Here is a 24,461-nt window from a genome sequence, read left to right as displayed (position 1 = left end):
CCCACTACAGGGATGAGCACAGACTTTGGTCTCTGTAGAAGTTTTCTCTCCAAGGATGTGATGCAGAAATGATGGATACAAGGAGTGATGCCATTTAGTCTTCAGCCAGGGCTCTGCAGTCTCAAATGAGAAGGATCTTGCTCTTACCAACACACCACTGTACACCTTTGCAGAAGTTTTTCTAATGTCTCTCCAAAACATGGGATTTTCTAGAGCATTTATACCAAGTGTAATGAAGCAGAGCTGGAGAGGGCTAGTGGATAACAGCATCGCCAGCTTTCTGTAGGAGTGAAAAAGCTGCCTAAGACTAGTTTAAGTCCTAGGATGATGGCAGAGCAAGCCTTCAATGTGCATCAGTTAGCATAAAATCAGAGCAGTCAGGTACGGAATAAGAGCTAAGGCTGAACCACTGGCTTGTCAAGAGGTGTTACAGGTGTTTTGCAACACTTTTGGAGCAGTTCCTTTTTTTTTTTTTTTTAAGAGGTACTGTGTCATCAACCCTGTAGCTGCATATGCTTCTGGATGTAGAACAACACGAAAAAAGAAATTATCTGTTCTATATTCTGCAGAGACACAAAGAGCAAATAAACACCCAAGATTTCCTTGCTTAGCCAACAGGCTGGAATTGAGAGAGCACTATTTGCAGCCTGGCTTTTGATATATGCATTTTTTCCTTCTGTAAATGGAGTCTCATGAAGAAGAGAAAGATGAAAATATTGTTAGGTAGCCGCTTACAGACTCTGTCATGGGACTACAAATAAAATTATCCTGCTTAAATGTTTGCTAGCAGACAAAGAAAGGTCTCATGTTGTCCAGGGAGGCTCTGGTATGGCTCCAGTTATTTCCACCTGTAAGTAGAGATGTACTGTTTCTGCATTTGAAAACAGATGAAGGAAACTTACCTCCATCGAATCTGAGAGTTACAAAATAGAATAAAATCATCAGGTGGGTTTCATACTTCTAGGCTTTAGAATATAGCATGTATCCATTTTTAAGCTTGGAATTGTAACTGGCAACTGAAATTTAGCTGGTAGGAAAATAATTCTGCCTACCTACCTCTTCCTGTTTTTGAACATTTCTGCTCAAAAGAGAAGTAATGGTTTCATTCCCAGCTGCTCCAGGTTTCCTGGACAGCTTTTTCAACCCTAATTGCTAGGTATGTGTCCCCTTAAAAACCAACTTTCTTCCTCCAGGCTCCAGCCTTCCCAAACTGCAGGTCTTCTCCTTGTGAATTACAAAAAGTAGGGATATAGGGATGCTAACATGTGGAGCTCAAAAGGTATTATTTCCTTGATTTATTTAATGGAAAATGATTTAGCACACATCAGATTCCAGCTTCTTCACTACCAACGATGGGTCAAAGAAAGTGTCGGTAAATCCTTTGGCTAAATTAAAGTAAACATGAGGGGATATGATTTTGTGTAACTTTCCATTAGGTTCTTAAAATTCTTCACAGAGATTTATTATTTAATTGTTGTGGTAATCTATGAAGTAGGAATATAATAATCCATTTATTGATAATGTTTATAAACACTGTTTATGGCTAGGTAATTTTTAGATGGAATACATGAGTCATTTTGGTCTTTATTGGTGATAGGAATAAGCAAATTAATACGGAAGTTTCTCTTTAAGGTCCTGTGGTGCCTGGTTTAACCCCTGTCAAATCTTGATAACAATGAAAATACAAGCGAACAAATTGACTCTTCTTTTGGTTTTGAAATATTTGCTTACATTTGCATTTGCAAACAAGCGTGATGTGAAACACACGTCAAAGTGTGGTGATGAGGGTGACACACAGTTGGGTTGGTGCTTTGTAGTTTGGGCCTTGGTAGATGGTTCCCATTGAATTTACATAGCTTGGAGCACACTTATTTGTCATGAATACTTTGGTTTGTGGCCTAGGGACTCGGGGCCAGTTTGGCCAAGTGGGGTTGCTTTTTTTTTCCTTTCCAGCTTGGCACGAGTTACTCCCATGTGCTTCAGTTCCAGTAATTCAATATTTTGTTCCTTATTTTTGTTGTTCATTATGTAACCAGAATATTTTCGAACACTTGCAAGGATTATGCCCAAGTTACACACATTTTTGAGCATATTTTGGATTTAGTATGATTACACAATGTGATGTGATTAGACCTGTGGCTGTTCAGAATTCTGAAGGCCTTTTGGCAAGCAAGCCTCGTAGACTTCCCGGCCAGTGCTAATTTTTAATTAAGCTCTATTTAATCTCAAATTAGGTTTAAGTGAAATTGCTATTTATTTTTGTTTTGAGCAATTTTAAATGAGATGCAGATGTGATGGTAGAGAAGCTCTGAATCATTATATTTAAAGGGTGATGCCTTGCATTAGAGAGGCTCTGTGTTGAGGAGGTTTTCCTGACTTTGAGATTGAGGCTTGGGATCCAAGCCTCAGTTCTTCAGCACGCAACGTTAACAACCATGTTTTTGCTCATGGAGTTACTCATTATCTACTTTTCTGATCAGACAGATGCTAAACTTGACACTAACAGAAAATTTCATTATGCGTTTACAAAGGAGCCCTAAAAATCTCGTGGCTGGAACACGAAGTAGCATAAACAGAACAGACGGCAGGAGGTAGAATATAATTACAGTTTGTTTTTGTTAGTTAAAGATGAGCATGTGTGCTTTTCTTATGGCTTTATTTTCTCCAGTTGCACAGAATTTAGTCACAGAAGGGGCTCCTCTACCTTGTGAAAATGAATTGTTTATCTCATCCTCAACACCACGTTTCTGTTTTCTCCCTCTTTGCTATGTATGTTACTTATTTTGAGAACATTGACATATTCTCATTCAGGTTTCATCACCATAAATACTTTTTAAACAAAGATTGTAGTCCCCACTAAAGGCCAGATCGGTCATTTGCTGAGCAAGTGGCTATAGTTAGATTGTAATTTCCTACAATTTCTTTCCATGGGATTTGGGTACCCCCCTTTTGAAACTTTTTACAGGACTTTCTGCTTTGGCTGTCCAGATGCTGAATGCCTTTTGATGGTGATGAACTGGAAGTGCTGCAAAGGGCTCTCTATTCACTAGTTACTTAAATCTGTTCCCTTTCACAGGCCAGGAGAATTATCAGAGCCCACATTATTACTTTTTGGCAGTTGCTATGGGTAAAGCAGTGGGCACTTTGGAAATAACAGAGTGGGCTACAATCATGGGAGCTCTGATGGAAGGAAGAAGACGTTAATATAAGACATCATTTTTTCTTCTCTCTCCTGGCAGGATCTCAGCTCTTTTGCCATGCCATTCTTGGACGGTGATGTGGAGAACACAGATAAAAATGCTTCTCGCAAGGTAGGATATTTCCAAAGCTTCACCTTCACTGTAGTGGCTGAGTCCCTTGGAGATAAACACAATTTATTAGATTTAAAAAAGTCTCGGGATTTTAATCTTTCCTGCCATGCCATTAACACATTGAAAGAGATACTCCAGGGCAAGTGTTGTGATTTTTGCAGGCCTTATCATGACAGTGCTTAATGCTATCACCTGTAAAGAATGATAACCTCTGTGGTGATATTCCTTTAGAAACTGCACATGTTGTGTGTAATGTTGTAATTCAATAAAGTGGTATTGGGTAACTGCATTCTCAGGAAAACAGTTAGCTTCCGGAATTTGTGGTGTTTCTACAGAAACGCAGTGCCCAAATAGGCATCTATGGCTGTCTGTCTGTCTTCCTTGAGTTGCCTCCTAATTGCTGTCATCAGGCTACAGAGGGTTTAACTGTTCAGCATCCTTGATCTATCCATCCATGGTGCTGTCAAAAGAAACTGCTTGCAATTGCTGGAGTCATAGTGGTAGCATCTACCCATAAACAAGATGGAATATTTCCTTCTTGATGTGAGATTAACTCAAGGTTATCCTTCTGTAGGCATTGCCAGCATTTGTTTTTCCAACAACTTGCTATTACATTAAACCAATACATTCAGAGTCTGCTTACTTTCAGATGATCAGATGAGCATATTCAATGAACAACTTTAGGACCAGTTAGACAGTGCCTACACATTCTTCAAAGCAATAAAAATTGTGCATAGCATCTATCATGTTCAGGTTCCTGACCTCATAATTTTCACAGAGCATTGATGTACAAGTTGGTCTGCTCCCTACCAGCCAAGTTAGGATTTGGTGAGGAGAGAGACTTCTGTAAATGATAGATACCCCCAAAAGCTAATCTATAGTCTATATAGATTATATAGTCTATATAATATAATATAATATAATATAATATAATATAATATAATATAATACAATATAATATAATCTATATAATCTATATAGACTATAATCTATAGTCTATATATAAGTCTACGCAGTAGACTTATGACAATAGTTACAAGGATATGGACCTCTCTGAAGATTAAACTTGTTATAGGCCATTTGTCAAAGAGTCTGCAGTTATAGTTCAAGGCAGGTGAAGCAATAAATATCTCCTTAGTGAAGCTAATCTGCATCTAGAATGATAATAATTTAGCCGTGTTGACAGCATGAGTTTCTATTCCTTTACACCTCGCAACAAAGGACAGTTGTTTAAAATCTTCTGCAATCCATTAGTAAATGAGTATGTTTATAACATCGGCATTGTTCTTTTCTGCACCGGACCTTTTAAGACTGACACAGGAATCACCGATGAACTCAGAGGAACTCATAGATGCCAAGGAAGCTAAAGTAAACAGTGTTATCAAAACGGATTTTTTTGGTGGGTTGAATAAAGTGAACAATATGATGGTTTTGGAAAGGGTTGTCATGCTGGGAGAGTGCAGGTGTTCCTAACTGAAACTTGATTTCTCCCAAAGGAAGGTAGGGAAGCTGCATGAATCTCAGTCCCAAAGAAAAAAACATGCTAAAGCTAATGTTCCTTGTGTGTAGTGTTATGTGATATTGTTTAACAAGTTCCACTTTACCATTTATGAAGTCCCCATTTTTTCTCTTACTGGTCTTGGGATACTTTTTTTAATGAGTGGTTGACTTGGGAAGAACTGGAAGAAATTTCAGTAGTTACCCCTTTTTGCAATTTCAGGGGATGTGTTTTATTTCCCTCCCAAACCTGGGTCAAATTCTTTATGTGGAAGTGTGATTAACTTTGGAATAATCATTTGGGGCTTGACATTTGAAATTGTTTTTTTAACTGACCTTTCTGATTGAGTGTGTAAGACCAAGATATTTTTTTTCCTAACCAAGAGCTCTCCTCAAAACCTGCAACAAAGTGATAAAAGACCAGCTGCCAGTGCCCAACTTATGATAAAAAACAGATCATCTAATGAAATCCATTGCCACACATCTCATTCTAAATATCATTTTTCTCCTTAATGTGAAGGATGGGATCTTTGCTGTTGATGACTAGCATCAGACTGCAGGATCTTATTTCATTTAAACTAAAAGTTTGCCAGGTCCTGCTGGTGCTACATAAAGAAGTTAATAGAATCATCAGTGTTGAAAAAGACCTTCAAGATCATCTGGTCCAACCATCCCCCTACCACCAGTGTCACCCACTAAGCCATGTCCCCAGGCACCACGTCCAACCTCTCCTTGAACACCCCCAGGGACGCTGACTCCACCACCTCCCTGGGCAACCCGTCCCAATGCCTGACTGCTCTTTCTGAGAAGAAATGTCTCCTCGTTTCCAACCTGAACCTCCACTGGCACAACTTGAGGTCATTCCCTCTGGTCCCATCACCAGTTACCTGTGAGAAGAGGCCGACCCCCACCTCCCCACCCCTTCCTTCCAGGTAGTTGCAGAGAGCAATGAGGTCTCCCCTGAGCCTCCTCTTCCCCAGCCCAAACACCCCCAGTGCCCTCAGTTGCTCCTCACAGGACTTATGCTCCAGGCTCTTCACCAGCTTCGTAGCCCTGCTCTGGACATGCTCCAGGGCCTCGATGTCCTTCTTGTAGTGAGGGACCCAAAGCTGAACACAGCACTTGAGGTGCGGCCTCACCAGAGCAGAGTACAGGGGGACGATCACCTCCCTGCTCCTGCTGGCTGCACTACTCCTGATACAGGCCAGGACGTTGTTGGCCTTCTTGTCCACCTGGGCACACTGCCGGCTCATGCACATGTGAGCATCAATCAGCACCCCCAGATCCCTTTCCTCTCCACAGCTTTCCGGCCACTCTCCCCCAAGCCTGTAGCACTGCGTGGGGTTGTTGTGACCCAAGTGCAGGACCCGGCACTTACCCATGTTGAACCTCAACCCAGTGGCCTCTTCAGAGGGGACAGAGAAGTTCCCAAGTTACTGTTCACTTTCAAGTGAAATGTTTTTTCTTTGTTCAAGTTTGAAATCACAGTGTGATCGGTAACTTTTGCATTCTCTAAGCCAATATTTCATCAATACCATGACTTTTCCATTCACCAGCCATGTTGGAGACTGGCAATTAATCAGAGATGTCTTCCTGCACTTAACTCTTCTGTCACCTGGGCTATATATCAAGTTAGAGAAGAGTAGTTCACAGCCTGTCTATCTGATCTGTGATTAATTTAATACCGGTGGTTTTTTTTTTTTTGTGAAAAGCTTTTAGAAATTGTATTAACATTTTTCACAAGGATTCTCAGCACTTCACCATGTGAGTGCCTCTCAATCATCATTCTGTGACAATAATCCTCATTTCACAGCTAGGAACTCAAGTGCAGAATTACTTTCTCACGTCAGAATTTTTTGGCAGTGGTGGGAATGTGGCATATATTTCATGAAGTTTATCCTTGATCACTTTCTTTGGCATTGTTATTATTATAGCTGATGTGTTCTTATTTGCTTTGTAACCTGATGGCAGGAAGGGGACAGGGTGGTTTTCACCTTCCTCTCTTGAAGGCAGAGTATAATTCTCTGCAGACTCTTGCAGAGATTTTTTTTGGTGTGATTTGATGCAGCAAGGTGGCTCTTGTGCCTGTAGCAGATATTGTGGCCTTTCTTGTTGCCTGACAAAGTGCTTTAATACTTGTGCTGGTGGTTTTGTCCAAAATTATTGGTACTACTGATTGCCCCATACTCAAAGACTCACCAGAATTGGCTTTAATTCTCACAGAATGACCTTACAGGATCATTAAATACATTAGTATAGATGAGGATAACTAGGAGTTAAGACGCAATTAAATATACTAGATTGCCTCAGTCTGGGAAAAGACAGCAGAAGTGGTGGGGGGGGGGGGAAGGTTTAGAGGACTAGAGAATCCTGAATGATGTTGAGCTGGAGAACAGAAAATAATGATGGCATGATGTGGCAGGGTGGCAGTCAGTGATGAGTGCCCCTCTGCACCAAGGTGGCACTAGCAATTTTAGAGCTGTTAACACTTGGAATATTTATAGATCTTTCATCTAAAATGTATGTTACAGGAAGAGGTGTGGGAATTACAGGAAACCATTGCTTTCAGATGAAAGCCTGGGATTGTGAATGACTGTGAGAAGAAAACGACATGAGAAAACTGTCCGTGGGGAGCAAATTATATATGGAGGGGAGAGGAATAGGAAGAAAAGAAGTTCGAAAAATAATATTGCTCTGTCACTTTAGAGAAATAATAGATTTGTTAATAAAATATAGGAGAAAGTTTGAAAAATGAGTGTTCATTTAATGTTTTTTTCTCTACATGGAGAAGAAGCAGGTGAGATGTTTATCTTAGATGACAATGGTGACTCTGTCCCATTAATGACTCAAGGGCATTTAAAATGGAAGATACCACCGCTAGACATTTTAAAATTAAACCCAAACAACCTTGATAAAACAGCTCTGAATGAACTGGCTGATTAGTGATGATTTTGAATAAATCTTGGAGCAGAGAGGAGATTGCAAAAGACTGGAAAAAAAAAAAATCAATTATTATGTTAATATTTACAATGCCTGTAATTAGGATAATTTTCAGATTTGTCAGTGTGGCATTAGTCCTGGGTAAAACAATGAAATATCTAATATTGGATAGTTAATAATGCTATTACAATAGACTCATTTTGATTGGAATTAATGGCAAACAGTTCTTTATGAGAGAATTTGGCTTTTTAAATGAGATTATAAATTTAGTTGGAAAATGTATTGGTGTCATACACATAAAAATGTAGCACAGGACATTTAGATTTAAGAAAGTGGAATGATACTGACCAAATGTGGAGCCTACTAAGTGAATAAAACCTGGCTGATAAAATAAGTTGAGACTCATCAGTGGAGAATTTTGTTTCTAGGCAGACAAAACATATTGTTGCTTTACTATATATTATTTTATCAGTGACTTGAAAGACATACAGGCTCATTACTGTACAAATTGCAAATTGCAGTCTGTAGTTCATAGAAAAATGAGGGGGAAGAGAGCAGGAAACTCTCCAATGCAGAATGACCTGAGTCACTTAAAACACATTTTACAAGCAGACTGCCCATTTCAGGTTGGCCAAACTGAGCAGTTACACCTAGGAGCAAATAATGAAGACTTTATTTTTGGAAAATCTTTCATAAAACTTTGATTAGGTTTTGAGAGCAGCTGTAGGTAATCATCTGTACATAGATTCTGGATGTGATGTGATGGCTAAAGGATTACTTTGGTTTTTTGGACGTGCAAACCAATGAACAGGGCAAAATGTAGGTTTTGTTATGACTGCATCTGTCACTGACTTACAGTTCTGCTGTCAGTAATGCAGGAAAATGTTGATGAACTAGGATCAGAAAAGATCTGAGGAATGACTCCAGTACTGAGAGACTCAGGGGAGCGCTTTGCCCTGGTTCTGGTCCCAGCATTGTTTTCGTTTTGTGCCGTGACTCATAAATGGTAGAACAGGGAGGAGTAGCAAAAAAAGTCTGATTTTTATCCCCCTCTCTCCCAGATAACAAATCTCCTTTTGATTTATTTTTTCTCAGCCTTTAGTTATCCGTTTCTTTGTGAACAGTGAGCTGGCCTCAGCAGGAAGGATGGGGAGCATGTCCCGGGCACTGCGGCAGCCTCGGCACGGGGCACCTGCAGTGGATGCAGCGAGCCTTGGCACAAGGACACGTGTGACAATGTCTGCACTGACCTATGCCTGCCTCCTTCCCCTCTGCTGCTTCGACAGAAACGTTTCTGGTTAGGAAACAGAACCAGGAGCCATCCTCATCTCACCTGGAGCCAGCCCTGCTTTTACCTTCCTTCCAGCATGCTCCTGCTTGCTGTGGGAAACCCAACCCTGACCATCCGTATGGCCTTGCAGGGCTCTCAGGGCCTGCCAGATCAGCCAGCCTCATCCCATTGTATTTTAATTTTGGGAAGTGTCATTATACTTTAATTTTGGGAAGTGACATCTCTGATCCCGTAAAACACGTTGTCATCCCGATTGTTATTGCTCATGCAGAACCAAGGGAACTAATGGTGGTGAATGCAGCCTCATGGTGCCGGGGAGAGTAAGTCCTTCATTACCTTTCGGGCTAATGAAGTCAGTTCTTGTGATTCTGTGAGCTCTTTTATTCCACCAGAATGAGGGAATCATCCAATTAAGTTTATCAAAGGGCTTTTTTATTGAGATTCAGCAGAAGGGCAGGAAATAAGTGCAGACATCTATCTGGTGTGTCGTCTTTAATTGTGCTTACTGTCCCTGACAAGGATGGTGGGAGGCGATTCCTTTCCTGTTATTCGCCTTCCAATTTTTTTTTTTTAAGAGAAGAGGCAAAATAAAGGTCAAATAACTCACTGTTGTAAAAGCAAACAAAACTCAAATGCTCCATAAGTGTGCTAATTTTTTGGAGCTGGAGAAGAAATGAGCAGAGCTCAGGAACTTTTAATAACTTCCACTTAAATTCGGAAACATTTTGAAGCTTTGGGGCTGTTTAGTTTGAGCCCGTTCGTATTCCATACAGGGTGTTGGTTTCTTTCTTTTAATTTATTTATTTATTTTCAGACTGTTCTGAAAATGAATCTAAATTCACCAGTAACTGACTCAAAGCCAGAGATTTTTCAGAGATACTGAGCTTTGTAAATCCCAGATGGGAAGGGATTGTGGCAGGAGTCAGTCACCCCAGAGGGGAGCTGTAGCACATCCAAGGAGAGATGACTTTGTCCAAAATGGAGAAGGAATATGAAAATCCAAGGTGATTCCTGAAGTAGGCAATAAGGGCATCTCTGAGGGAGGCTGTGTGCCTATCAAAGGGCCCTCTGACTCTAGGAGAGCACTGGAGATGGCTGCAGAGAAATGCTGGGGTAAGGACAAGGACAGAGCTAGGGTTTCTCCGGGTCTGACGCAGCTTCTGCCTGCTCATGGTCAGAGTCTTCTCAGCACAGCTCATTCATTCTTCTGGCCACAACTCTTCGACAGGACACTTCTCTTCCCTGCAGTTAAGCAGTCCTTAAATTCTAGGCTGGGAACACAGATGGCTTCCTAGAGAGGACATAAATTGGCAAAAGAGAAAAAGGATCCAAATTTCAATACAAAGCAGGAGAAAGAAAATGACAATGTTGGGAAAACTTGTGTCTGTGTGTGAGAAGAGGCAGGACTGAGACGGCTCATGTGTGGATGATGAGAGTCTGGTTTGTGGTGAAGGACAAATAGTTTGGTTTCAGTGCATTGCATTGGGGGTTATCATACGGTGATTCAATGTAATGTGCTTTAATCTTTCTTGTAAAATAAGAAGATTGCAAATAGGTAAGAAAATATTTCAATGTAAGGATGGCAGGCTGGTATCGAAAGGATGACTGTTGGGTGGAGGGACAGAGCTGGTGGCACTTCCCAACCTCAGTCCTTGGGCTGAACTTTGGTAGTAAGGCACAGAAAAATAGAAATTCTAATGAAAATTGTTGGGGATACAAAGACAGGGGGGTGTTTTTGAATGTAGAGAAGTGCCTTATACAGGAAGATCTGGAAGATCTTCAGGATGGATAATTCCTACCAGCACAAGATACTTGGGATACGTCAATAGTAGTAGTAAGAGAGGTCAGGGACAGTTCGCTTGCTCCAGAAATGCTGGGTTTGGGCCCAGTCCTGCCGTAGGGCCAGACTCTTGAACTCACTAGCACAGGGTGGCCACATGCAGTCTGGGCCTGTCTCTTGCCTGAGCTCTCCCCAAACCCAGGTAGTGCCTGGGGAGTGCTCACAGCACAGGTTAAATCCTCAGCGGGTGGTAATCAAGCAGGGAAAACAAAAAAAAATCTGTGTGATGGTTTGGGCCTGTGTCCAGCTGTATCTCGCTCACTGGTATGGGGTAGTCTGGAACTGGTGGGGGTTTATGCTGGGATTTTTGTCATCAAGGAGTTTGTTGAAAATGACCATGGGAAATGAAAATGCAGGCCTGCTGGTCCATCATGGAATGGCTCTGAGCCATCAGTGTGAATTGTTGTGGGAAAGGAAGAAGAGATTAGGGAGGCAGAGAGCCCCTCATCCAGGTGAAAGGACAAGGGGAGCCGTGAGGATGCTGTTTGCTGAGATGAAATCTTCCAGAGCTGCCCAGCTCGGGACAGGTGCCAAGCTACCACTTTACGTTCCATTCAGAAAACTGAAAGCACGTCTGCTCCATGTAAAGCAGTGCAACTCTCCTCTCATTCTGTTGCTTTATTTTCAACAGCAGCTGGCTCTGGATACATTTTAGGAGCCTGCCTAAGATCACTCAGTTTATAAAACGTGGCAAGGTTTCCCCCCAGTCCCCAGCTGAGGATCCTTTTGTGCTCTGAAGCATGAACACTGGTGGTAGTCTTATGGCATTTGGGGATACATTTACTCAGTGCTATGTAAGCCTTAAACAGCTAAAGCCAGTCACCAGAAACAGCACATGTAATCAAGCATGGGGTTCTGCTCAGCTGCTTAACCTCAGCGGGGAGCACATCCCTGCAGACTGAGGGTAGGGCTGCACTGGCACTTGTTTATTCTTCTATTACCCATCTGCTAGTTTAGCCCTATTCCAGCTGCTCTGTTCTCTGCAGACCTGAGCTCAGAAGCTGAGATTTCTGCTTCTCCAGCATCACCAGTTGTAAGGCTCAAGGACCCCGTGTAGGTTCTGCACAAAGCCAACACAGGGGATGTTTTGTTGGTAGTTGTTTGGTTTTGATTTATTTATTTATTTTATTTAAGTGAACAATCTTCATAATTCAGGCAGTTTTTGAATTTAATTAGGTCTTATTTGTGCATTGATTTGTATTGTACTTCCATCGGGTGTTTGCACTACTTATCTCCAAAAGCCCAATTATCCAGCCAGGGTCAAATGAGCCCCGTCACTGTGTGTATTTGCTAGGTGTGATTCATATTTCTGCTCATTCTCACTTCACTGGCTTTCCTGGGCCATCACAAATTGATCTAAAAGGGTTATTAATGTGAGAATCCAAGGTGCAATACTGTCTTGCTGCTACAGCTCAGCAGGGGAAACAGTTATATTTCAGAAGCATGTGTGGGAGTTTTGTTCCCACCTGCCTGTCACAGCTTCAAGGATATTAACCCCAAAAGCATGCAGAGCAGGCTGAGAACCCATCTAGCTGTGCAGCCTTCCTCCAGCACCACTGCTGGAGTCGTCACTCTGGGTCTGCATCAGATGCTGCAGTTTCTTCCACAGCAGAGATCCTTCTGCATTCCCAGCTGATGCCTGGAAATTAATATCGCCTTGTGACTTTTCTGTGTGCTGTCATAGCTGTCGTTACTGCTGATTTTATTCAGAGAAGCACCTAATCATCTTTAAAAACTTGCAATCATTAGCCTCCAATAATACTCTAAGAAAGAAATACTGATGCAATTCCCCAAGCAAAATCACAGGTATTTATCCTCTTTGATGGGGGGTGTAACCTTTGTGTAATTAATGTGTGGAGCAGCTGGGGAAGAATTCATTGTAGTAATTTCCTTTAATTTAGTAGCATGCACATGTGTATTTAGCAGTGTGCCCCTGGTGCTCTAACAATTAGCTAATTCAACTGCCTGGCGTGATGGAGGGAAAGCAACTGGTTGTGATTGCAATAAATAAAAACATCCCACTGCTTCTCTTCAGAATTCGAGAACATTTTGCTTCCATGTCTGGCTTGTGCGTGCAAGGCAATACTGATTTTATTTGACAAATTGTTCCTTGACATTTTACATTTCTAGAATTGCTTTATCCCGTGAAGACAGCATAGTCTTTCGAAGTGTCTGCTGTCCGTGTTTGGTCATAATCAAATAAGCATGCAAAAAAAGATGCATGAAATATTAAAGGTGGCACCAGAAGGACGTCCTTCTCTTAGCTTTACAAATTTCATCGTTTGTCACTTTAGGAAAAACAATATAATGAAACTACAATCTTGGAAACAGTCCTAAATTATAGTAGTGGTGGCAGATTTGTATTATGAGCAAAATGAACTTGAAAATGTACTTCTTATTCCCAGCTTTCAGGCAGTGGATTTAGCAATAGAATGGAGGTGCTGTTGTGCTACTTGGTTGTTTCCTGGGCTGTGTAGTTAGAAGAGAACCACGTGTAAGGAGTCTCGGATGATTTACAGATGATATTTTAGTGAAGTTAATGAGCTTTTATGAAAAAGTTACCACTTTGAGACTGTTTACCCATAACAAAAATGCAGGTTTTCTATTAATTTATTTATAGCACGTTAATTATTCCAAGTCTCAGCTGAGGGATTCTTCCCTATTCTTCATGATAAATACTTACCACGAGACAATCTGTGTGCCAGAGGACTTAGAGTGGTATTTGAGGAGATACTGTCCTCACAGAAGAATAGATGTGGAATAGAAATGAGTTTTCAAGACTGCACACAAAACCATGATGGAGTTGGAGGGCTCAGGCCACTGCATTAAGCATGAAACACTATATTTTCTTTTCTGATGAATCAAGAGTCTCTTGTTGGTGTTTGTATCCAGTGCTTTAGTTAGAATTGATTTATCCATTCCAAAAATTTCCCCATGAGGGCAACTGCTCCTCTAATGCTTCTGCAAAAGGACAGGTATTGCCAAGACATTCTTTTCCGTGCTATAAAAAATAAGTGTGCGGGTATAAAAAGCAGTTGTGCATCTTGCCAGCCATTTCCATGCTGCTCAGAGGAGCACAGGCTAGAGTTCATAGCAGGGCTCTGCCATGCCAGTGGGGCTCCGTGTTGCTGCTGGTGACCCATGCTGTTGGTGCCCATCTCCCAGATGAAGTACCACAGGCCTTTCAGGTTGGGAACCTTCCCAAAGGAGAGACCACGATCTCTGCAGGCCCTTCTGCAGTTCCCACACAGCAGGACCCATTCCAGCTTTCATCCTTTCTTTCATTTAAGTCGTTCTAATCAAAGCTGTTATTTTCCCCACCATTCCTCCCATGGCAACAACACCCCTGCCCAGCTTGACTGACGCATATCGGGTGTGTCTGGCAGGCAGGAGTTGTGGTCTGCCCCATACCTCCCCTTTTTTTTTGCATAACTGGGGAGCGAGGAGGCATGCAAATGGCTTGGACCTCAGCATGCCTTGTGCAGGAGGCAGCACGCTGTGCCCATGGGTGCATAAGCCGTGGCCTTTGCTTTTACCTTCCCTGCAGACCTGAAACTCGATGCTGCCGTCTGCCAGAAACAAGGCCCTTCATTCATGAGAAATGACCCCAGCTAAAAAAGAAGCCTCGTGCCCACAGGAGTGTTTTGTTCATCCAGAAGGAAATAAACTCTGCATATAGCTCAGGCACAGGCAAATCCCACAGCGGTTTGGGTAGGCTTCTGTTAATTGCATGTGGGGAGAATTTCATCTTTGCTCCTTTTTTTGGGTTGTTTTTCTGGATTTCCCCCCACTCCCTCGCTGGGCGAGCCCGCACAGTGCTGTGCTATGTTGTGCACAGATATTCCTGCTGGCTGGAAAGCCAGCACAGGTCCCAGAAGAGACAGAGCTGTTGGAAAGGTCATGCCCAAACTGGAGGCCAGGCTAATTAGCTAGAACATTGCTGGTCTAAAATGGTCTCTCTATTTTGGGACTGGAGTTGAAAGTAGCAGTGCCTGGCGTTGTAGAGACCTGCCAGGTGCTTGGGAACTTGTGCTCTCTGCTGTGCTGTATCGTGTGGAGGAGACTTAAGTCTCCTCCACAGATGGGTGCTTAAATGCAAGAGGAAGACTTTAGGGTACTGTGTTTGCCCTATCTATATTTATTGCCAGTCACCTTTAAGTTTTCCAGGGAAGGAATAAGAATATGTGGCTAATAAAATAAAAAAATACATTTTTTTACTAAAAATATCCAGAATTGTATGTGTGATAATAAAGTCTATGCACATAATTTTACTTTTTTGGTGAAATTCAGGTCATCTTTAACAGGCAGCATGGAGCCCAGAGAGGTGGCACATATGCATCATAAGTGTTAGTGCAGGCAGGCCTGGCTAATCCATAGCCCAAATAAACAGGAATGACTGTGTTGAGACAAGTTCTGAGATCCCAGTGGCACAAGCTGAAGTGAATTAATGGTGCTTTTTCTTTTTCTTCCTTTTTTCTCTTCTCCTCAGGTGGAAGAAAGCTACTCTGCAGGCAGCCCTTCAAAAGGCCTTTTCTCCAAAGGGCTCCAGAACCGACCTTCCAGTCCCGTTTCTGCCCCTGTGAGATCCAAACATAGCCCCGGCTCTCCCAAAACAGTCTTCCCCTTCCCCTACCAGGAGTCTCCCCCACGCTCCCCACGCCGAATGAGCTTCAGTGGGATCTTCAGGTCCTCCTCCAAAGAGTCCTCCCCCAATTCTAACCCGTCTACCTCTCCTGGGGGCATCAAGTTTTTCTCCAGATCAAGAAAAAGTAAGAAATTGCTCATGTTATTTCAGGAAGATACACAGTACCTCTGGGCTTGGCCCATTCTTTACCTGCGGTAGTGAAGTAAGTGCAGATGAGGCATGTGCTAATTGTTCGTTATTGCTTTCACTGACCATGTGTTTGGGGTTGTTTTGGCTGACAAGTAGGGAATGACTTATGCAGGACACCTGCACAGGGCTGAGGAGGGAAATCACACTTCAAAACTTTCCCTAGGAATCCTGCTCCTGTGTCAGGGGGAGTTCGCAAGCAGTTTCACCAGGGCTGGTTGGGTGTCAGCTCCAGGGCTCAAGAAGAACTCGAGCAGTCATGGGGTTTGTGGTGGAGGTGGGCACAGAAGGGACCTCATCTCGGGAGCTGAGGGAGGCTTGTTTCTGTAGACTCCATGGAGAATTTCAGCAGGTTTCTATCTGGTATCTCTTTGCCCTGTTGTTGGGGAAAAATAGAAGCCTTGACTAGATAGCGATAAATGGTACGTGTTTCTGATCAAATGATCACCAAAGGGGTGTTTGAGCTCCTTTGCAGCATGAAGGATGTGGTAGACCTCCATGGTTCAGAGCAGTTGCCTACTTTGCATCAGGAACAAATTTTGCTTCTTCACCAGCCCGTGGACTAATATACCATTTCTACAACTCAAATGAGCAGGGTTGAGAAAAGGCTTTGATTTTAAGGCTTTCTCATTGAGCAAAGGTTCCCAGGGTCAATCTACAAGCAGTTGTGGCCACTCAGTCCTCTTCCTGCAGCCAATATCCCCTAGACAGAGTTACAGGGGAAAGAGAGGAACAACATCGTGCCACTGAAGGTGCTGGACTGTCAGACTTTCCTTTCTGCTGACAGAAGAAATAATGACATATGTTTTTGGTCAGATCTTCTGAGACAATCTAGTTGCAGAATTAGTGATGCATATACACAAATGTGGCTGTATGTTTACTGCAAAACATTGATAATTTTCTGTGGCTTATAAATAATGTAGAAGCACCTTCATCATCATAATTTCTCTTCAAAATGCTGGCTTTAATCAGAACAAATAATTTCATAGCGACTTCTGTGCACGTGAACACAGCTATACAGACCCGTATTGGATTTTTCTTTTTGTTTCTGTTTATTCTGTTGCAGCTTATTTGAAACGGCACCTTTTCCAGTCCTTGCCTGTCTCTGAAACACCTTCAGGAGACTAAAAGCAGGAGAGTCAGTGTTTCTGAAGGACACCAACTGAATAGCAAGCATCACTCTATTCAAGGGCATTTGCTCTTCTCAACTTAAAGTTTAAACATGCTATTTATGCTCCCCTTTTTCTCAAGCCTCACAATAATTACAGTTCATCTGAGCTCTTTTTGCTGGTCCAGATAGGTTTCAATGTTGCACAGGGAGTATGGAGCTGATTCAGTACACCCAGAAGAGCTTGCTGCTGCATCAATACACACTGCATAGCAAAGCCATCGTGTGACGTTTTGACTAAGTTATCCAAGCAAATAGCACCGCTTAAGTCTGATCCTAGCTAGGTACATCAGAATTTTAAATAAAGAAATCTTCCAGTAGTCAGCAAAACCCTTTTGATAAGGTCACATCACTGTCGCAGGGGCGGGCTTGGAACGGGGCCATGCTATTTCTGAGCTAACAGAAGATCCCCATGATCCTGTGACTCCAGAGAGCATTGCAGGAATTGTGCTGGGCTTCGGTGTCTGTGGTCTTTTGTTTTTAGGGCCTCTTGCAAAGGGTGTGTTGACTAAAATTTGTAGTAAAATTGATAACTTGTCTCATTCTGCAGCTTTTTTTTTTTCTTTTTAAATCTGCAGAGCAATCCATACCAGGTGCTTTCACATCGTTAAGCTCTCTGTAAGAGACACTTATGCAGATACATGCTCTTCACTCTGTCACGTTAACGTAGATTTTATTCAGTGTGCTAAACAGGGGTTGGTAATGAATTAGGCTCTTAGGGTGTGCTATATTTAACTGAATTGTATTTAACAAGGACATCAGGACACTTACAAAAACCAACAGTTTTGTTGTGTTACGTAGTTTTTCACAGGCAAAACTTTTACATTCTGCTGTGTGGCAAAGAAAGAATAACCCGATGTACCATGAAGCACTAAGTTAAATGACTATGTCCCACTCAAAACAAAGTCTGTGTAGGCCGAGGAGCATTTTCTGAGTGACCAGACTTCTCAGAGACCCCTCAGACCAGATATTTCAGACCTTTGTGCAGGTGCCAAGCTGCAGAGCTCTGAGAAGAGCCAAAACAGCACATGGCTTCATTTCTGAAGCTACCTGAATGCTTCACTGCTCAGAATTGCCTCATCCTAAGTGATTAAAATCCCATTTTCTCAAGCAGCTTGGGACACCCATGGTAAAAAGGAAGGAGGTTTAGGTTGCTTTATTTCTTCCGAAAAGGACAGCGAGCTGAAATCACGTGGACTAGCTGTGCTTGCCTGCTGTTACAGGTGATCAGCTGCTGGCGCTGGGTTAGTACTATTGAAATGAAATGGGTTAATGGTATTGAAATGAAGTGAGGTTGGTCAGGGTTGGAGCACATGGTATATGGGGAAAAAGGAGGAGGAGAAGACCTTTTAGCTGTCATCAGTTACCTATTGGGGGTTATGGGGAAGGCAAAGCCAAAGCATCTCAGGGATGCACAAAGGAAGGCCAGGAGGCCCCAAGGGAAGCTTCATGTAGACGTAAGCCAAATGTTCCTGTTGGGGGTGACATGGCATTGGAGCAGGGGACCAGAGGGCTGTGAAATTGCTTCCTTGCAGATTTTAATAATGCTATAGGATGAGGCTCTGAGCACCCCAACCAGAAGTTGCAGCCCTACTTTGAGCAGGGGCTGGACCAGAGACCACCAGATGTCCTTCCCAGCCTCAGCTGCTCTGTGAAATTCGTCACTGGAGCCTTCCCTTCTGGTTTATAGCAAATCTGCACTTACCCAGGCAATCCACAACTGAAAAAAAGCACCAGGTAAAAGCCCACAGGGTTTTTAGGTGTTTTTTTTTTTTTCCTCACTTTACTTGAACTGAGCCCACCCTACACTCCTTCTCCTATTATCTTGCAGCAGTATGTGAGGGAAGTATACGCCGTCTTCCTTGTAAATAACATCCCCAGTCTTTCCTCCGCTTCCTCCTCCCACGCCTTGTTCAAAACACAGACTAACCTGTTACTCTGTGTATCCCTTGTTTGTCTTGGAAGCAACTTCTTCCTCGCTTGTTTTCATTTCAAAGGCTATGTGTGACATTTGCAGTGTTTTCTTTCCCATGTAGCTGCTCTTTTCCCAGTGAAGTTATTTTGTCCCTCGAATATATGCAGTTCAGCAAGGATATTAATGGTTAGGACAATATTAAAGCAGAAAGTGATCTGCAGACATGAGGTTTAAAACATTTTCCAGTGTCAGGCTAGGATTTTAAAGCATTTGCTCATCTTTAATATTTTTTTTTTCTCTCTCTCTGGCAATAACCAAAAGCTCATCTTTGTGTCTTTTCCTTTTGGTTATCCCAGTTCAACAGCTGGCCACAACCCCATGACTCTGACCTAAATAACTACCTTGAAGTGAAAGATACCTTCCCGCAAAAAGTCCTTAGCTGTATGCACAGCTTTGAAACAGCAAACTACAGGCTGGGGCTTCATGCCCAGTGTCCCACCTTTGAAAAGACAGAAGATGCTCCAGATGCCTTGGCCCATCCTGATGGAAACTCAGTGGGATTCTTATCATTGGGATTTGTTCTTGGCCCCCAGCGCAGCCCCTTTGGTTCAGGAATTTCAGAACAGCAAAGCCCAAGGCAGCACCTCATGTATAGAAGTAAAGCAAACTAAGGCGATCCAAAGTAAACTCAGGAGGATGACCTGCACTGGAAGAAAACACAACTCAGCCTACATTTTTCCATGGTCTTGCGTGAGCTCTCACCTCAGAAGTAATACATGTACAAGTAAATCAGGAGAGCATCACTTTACCGAGTGGAAATTAGGGAGCTATCCCTGCAGATATGTTTAAATCAAATACCAGAAACATTTTTAATAAAAGTACTTGGCTGTGTGAGATTTAACTCATTAAAAATGCAGCTTTCTACCAGGGGCTGAATGCCCTCTCTGAAGGGCAGCAGGACATTTTCCAATCCTGCTTCCTGTTCCAAAAATACCAGTTAAAGTAGCAGCAATAATCACAGCGCATTGATGGCGCTGCCAATTTTAACAGCAAAGGAAATCAATTAAAAGGTTTCCATTGACCTAAGCTTTGGGCTGTGGTGGTTGGGATCAAAACGTAAGTTAGCTCAGGATTAAAGGCTGCTTGCAGACTGTTGTATCTAAAATTACACAGCTTTCAAACACCTTGAAGCTGGTGCTCAGTGCTGAATAACAGTGAACATGCACGATATTTGAGGAAGGAAATGCTTTTCAATACAAGATCTTGATTTTCTGCTTTCCCTTAGTAAATACATATATATTTTTGGCATCTGAAATTCAGTGCCATGGTGCCTAACATAATCCATAAGGAGGGTTCCTGGTGTTCCAGTACTAAAGGACCAGAAAGATTTCTTTTTTTTTTTTTTTTTTTTTTTGGTGTGAGAACATCTTGTAGTTAGAATATACCATCTGTAAGGAAATACAGCTGTACTATTTTTTACCCATAGATGGAGCCAGTGGCTCTCATTTCCAATAGCCCGGGAAAGAAATGGGGAAAAGCCTCTGAGGTTTCATCTTGCCACATTCAGCTCTGCAACCTTGAAGGCCCTCCTGACCCTGGCACATCAGTACTGCAGCTTTTCTCATTTGTGAATTCATGCAATTCACAGCTCCCAGATTTTACTCCATATTCATGATATTTAAGTAATAATTTGCAATGAAGTGGTGTTTTGGTCCAATACAGGCATGAGAAGCCAGGCATGGGCATCCCACATACCACTGCATCAAGCTGGCTGCCCACCTTTACTCTGTAGGAACTTCCTTCTCATGCCATACAGGATGTGAGGAGATACATCCCTCCTACAAGCTTCTGAAGTCTATGTTTGCATTTTCCTTTGCTAAACCACTACATTTGACCCATAGTCTGGGACCCTCCTGCTCTTTGGACTACAACTGTAGAGACACATCAATATAACTTGCATTGGGACGTTGGATAGCTGAGGCCACTTTCACCTTCAGCTTTTCAGCCTGTGTCCATGGCTCCCCTGCCTTCTGGACCTGCAGGCAAGTGGGATGTTGGAGGGAAATGCCATGGGGCAGCTTCAGTTTCTGTCTGTGACTGCCCTCATGCTTCCTGCATAGGACTGGATGGGCCCATAAGCACTAGGAAAGGAGCAGAGCCATTTCTGTCTTCCTCTCCCTCCCAGCACTGCTGCACAGATACATCTAATCATAATTTTTCAAGTTTGCTGTGCCCACAGAGGCAGGGGACTTAATGCAATTCATTTCAGTCTTGCCTACACAAGAAAAATGACTTTTTGCAGACAACATGTGTCAGCAGCACGGCTGCAGCTGAATTGGTGCCACAGACAGCTTCCCGTGGCCAAAGACCAGCCACATTCATCCCCGGTTCCTCTGCCAGCTACTGACATCTGCTGTCAGCAGCAGACGATTTTTCTGGTTAGAATGTGCCCATTGTGATTGGTCTTAATTTATTTGGAGAAATCTTTCAATGTCTTTCCCATTTCACCTTAGTTTACCCGTGGTCAGTGTTACCTGTAATCTGCGTAGGTGGAGTGCACCCAGCATAATTTTGTATTCTACGCTGCTCATTGCTAATTGCTTAAATGTAATAATGAAAAAAAAAAAAAAAAGGAAATTTTTCATTCTCTAACTTTCATTGGTAACCCTACCGATATGATGGACCTGGGACTAGTCGTTCCCATTTTCTATCTCTTTCTTGGGATTTGGACTATGGATCATGCTATAAATGGTTACTTGTGGTAACTAAACAAGATTTTATTTCTTGTGATGTACAGAGAATAAATCAGTGATCTTAGTTTTATGTTAGTTCTTTTAGAGACTGCTGCTGGCATGCAGAGGAAATTGAAATTCCCAAATTCCCAATCAGTAAAATAATGCTTTCCACATTTATTTTAGTATGAAATATACATACAGAAAATGTACAGTTTGAACATCTCTACAGGTTGCTGAACCCTGGTGGCTTTTCGTGGCTCATCTCCTTCAAGTCCTTGTGTAAGGAAGGTCTGCAGGGCAGTGCTCACTCACAAGCAGCTTTGTTTCCCCACAAGTGGTAATGCAAGCAAAAGTAAAGCTGAAAAGAGAGTTTTGAAGTCTCCAAGTGTTAGACAGCAAACCATTTGGAAATAATTTGAGTATTTCTTTTAAACTATCTCTAGTTTTAAAACCCAGGAAAACATGTAGGAGCAGATTTTCAAATATACTTAAGTGTCTGATTTCCACTGAGATTAATCATTTCAGAATTTAGTCCCTGGGCAAGTACGGGAGAAATCCTGTTCTGTTTATTTTAGTAGCTTTGTTCACATACTTAGTATTAAGTGCATTGCTCTATCTGAAGCTTAGTGAGCACTAGTCATGATCCCAGTGAAACTGTATTGTGCATCCAGTATCTTATGATACGTAGTTCGAGTCTTACCAGCCACTTAAGGTATCAAAGTCAAACTTTATACATATCATAAGTTCTCTGAGTGCTTTTCTCCATAGATAAAGCCCATGGAAAATGCCTCAAAACAATGCATAAATGAACATGATAAATGTTGAATCAATCAGCTTTCTGATCTGGAAAAATAGGGAATGAAACAACTTGATTACAGGGCAGAAAAAGGCATAGTTTGGGAGATACAGTCTGTGTAGTAAAGTAGAGTTAAATTCTAGACTCAGTCCAGTGGCCAGTAGTTCTCACGTAGCCCTTGCTGAATCAGTGTGGGTTTTGACTGAGCTGGGGCTGAATTAAAACATTGAATTCCAAATAGATAACTAATAATAATAATGATAATAATAAATAATGGTATTGTGAGACTCAATAGGGTGAGATGTTGATTACTCTCAGTGCTAGGTTAAAGGTTGGACGAGATGATTTTTGAGATCTTTTCCAACCTAAATGATTCTGTGATTCTACGCTTCTATATGAACGCAGTGACACCACAGGCTGGCAGCTGAGCTGGTATAAACCATCACATGAGCTCCCAGCAGCTGCTTCAGTGCAAAGTCACTTCCAGCAGTCACCAGGAGAGTCATGAATCGGACAAGGAGAGCCTGTATCACCCATGTTAATTTGCTCAGTGGTTGGAGCACCTAGAGCAACTTGTATAGTCATCATCCAACTATGAAGACATCGTTGGCCCATTTGGTGTGTACAGACAAATTAAATGCAGATGGGATACAGGGATGAGGGGATGTGGAAAAGCACAGAAGTTCTCTTCTGGTATAAAGCTCTGCAAAGCACCAGGCTTCAGATTTTTTCCCCATTGTCATACTAAGGCAAATATCAGACTGGATTAGGAGATCTAGCGTAAAGCCTTTTTGTACTTGGAGTTTTACAGAGGTGAAAGGGCTGTGGAAATTGTGTAATACCAAAGTTATGCCAACCTCACTGATCTACTAATTTCTGTGCTCCTGAATCTGTGTACTGGAGGCAAGTCTGTCCATGCTGCTCTTTATTTGACTAAAGTAAGCTCACGTTTGCTTTTGTCAAAGCAGAGGAGGACAAGGATGCCACTTTTTTAAATTAATTGGTTTAGGATTTTCTAGCCTAGTGAGTTAATTGGTTTGGATTTTATTGGGCTTAAAATAATCAACACATCAGCTGGAGGAGGCTAGAAGTCCTGTTCGTAGTTTAAAATAAGGAGAGGACAGGCAAGGTCTTCTACTGATGTCAGAAAATGAGTCTTGAGTCTATTTTTTGTGCCTTGATCTAAGAATGGCTCGCAAGCATCAGGACCTCTAAAAAAGTTTGTTTGAATCATGTATCCTCTCAGCAGGCTAATGCATGTTTAGGGAGCCAGTAACTGTTATTGTGTGAGCTCTGATAATCCAGCAAACCTTCTGACACATTTCCCTGGCACGGTGTGGAGCAGACATACCCAGTGAAGGATAGCTCTATGCAGAGAACCCAAAACAGATTCAGAAAAGTCTTGTGTTAGTCACAGCAACACACGTGCACATTAGCTGGAGCTCCCTGCTCCTCAAAGTCCTCGCTATTCTGGGGTTTCACAGTGGGGTTTGCACAATGCTCGGAAGCACTAACAGTGGTTTGCCAGCCAGGACATGCAGTGGTTGGTGCTGCAAAACGCAAAGGATGGGGCAGCAAGATGAGAACAGATTGTAGTTATAGTGTAAAGCTGTGAAAGGCAAACATGTTGTAAGTGATTGTAATTTAGAGAGTAATTTCCTGAACAGTGACCTTTCTGAAGGGAAGATTTTAGTCTGTAGCCACCTGTGTGCCATGAGTAATAATCTGTAATTGCCAGTAGCTTTTGCTTTGATCCACTTTCAGGATGCTGGAGTTTGTTATCTGGCTAAACAGCTAAACCAACACATCTGTAGAGCATTGCTGGAAAGGTCCAAATGTCAAAACCTAACTGTTTTATGACAATCACAGGAACACGGAGCCAGCAGGGAGCTTACGAAGGTCCCCATGCCTGGGAACTCCAGGGTGGATCAGCAGACTCACAGCCCTCCCTTATCACCTAGGCCGGTTGGTTCTAGCATGGGGCACTGAGTGTTTAATGAAATCCGGATAGGATCTTTCTTATTTTAGCTTTGAAACAAAGAATGGATTGTGGGCTTTTTTGTTTGTTTGTTAAATTATTTTGTAGCTTGACTCCAGGTTCCTATATAAGCATGATTTGATAAGGCAGCTGCTGCGG

The 24,461-nt window shown here is 42.3% G+C and overlaps 1 protein-coding gene across 5 annotated transcripts in view; it reads left to right on the top strand.

The window, feature by feature from the left end:
* Window positions 1-24,461, top strand: part of PRKAG2 (protein kinase AMP-activated non-catalytic subunit gamma 2) — a 209,431-nt gene that overhangs the window by 62,780 nt on the left and 122,190 nt on the right. For all 5 annotated transcript variants that reach the window (XR_014688892.1, XM_084507349.1, XM_084507350.1 and 2 more), the window contains exons 2-3: window positions 3,240-3,311; window positions 15,369-15,648. Coding sequence is in view for 4 of the 5 variants with exons in the window: in XM_084507349.1 (XP_084363475.1) it covers window positions 3,240-3,311; window positions 15,369-15,648 (352 nt within the window). In the remaining variant the exon portion in view is untranslated. The remainder of the gene's footprint in view (window positions 1-3,239; window positions 3,312-15,368; window positions 15,649-24,461) is intronic.

Source organism: Aythya ferina (genome assembly GCF_964211825.1).
Source record: "Aythya ferina genome assembly, chromosome: 2".
In the NCBI taxonomy this organism is placed as follows: domain Eukaryota; kingdom Metazoa; phylum Chordata; class Aves; order Anseriformes; family Anatidae; genus Aythya; species Aythya ferina.
Note: the sequence above shows the minus strand (reverse complement) of the source record. Positions and strands in the feature narration are given on the sequence as shown.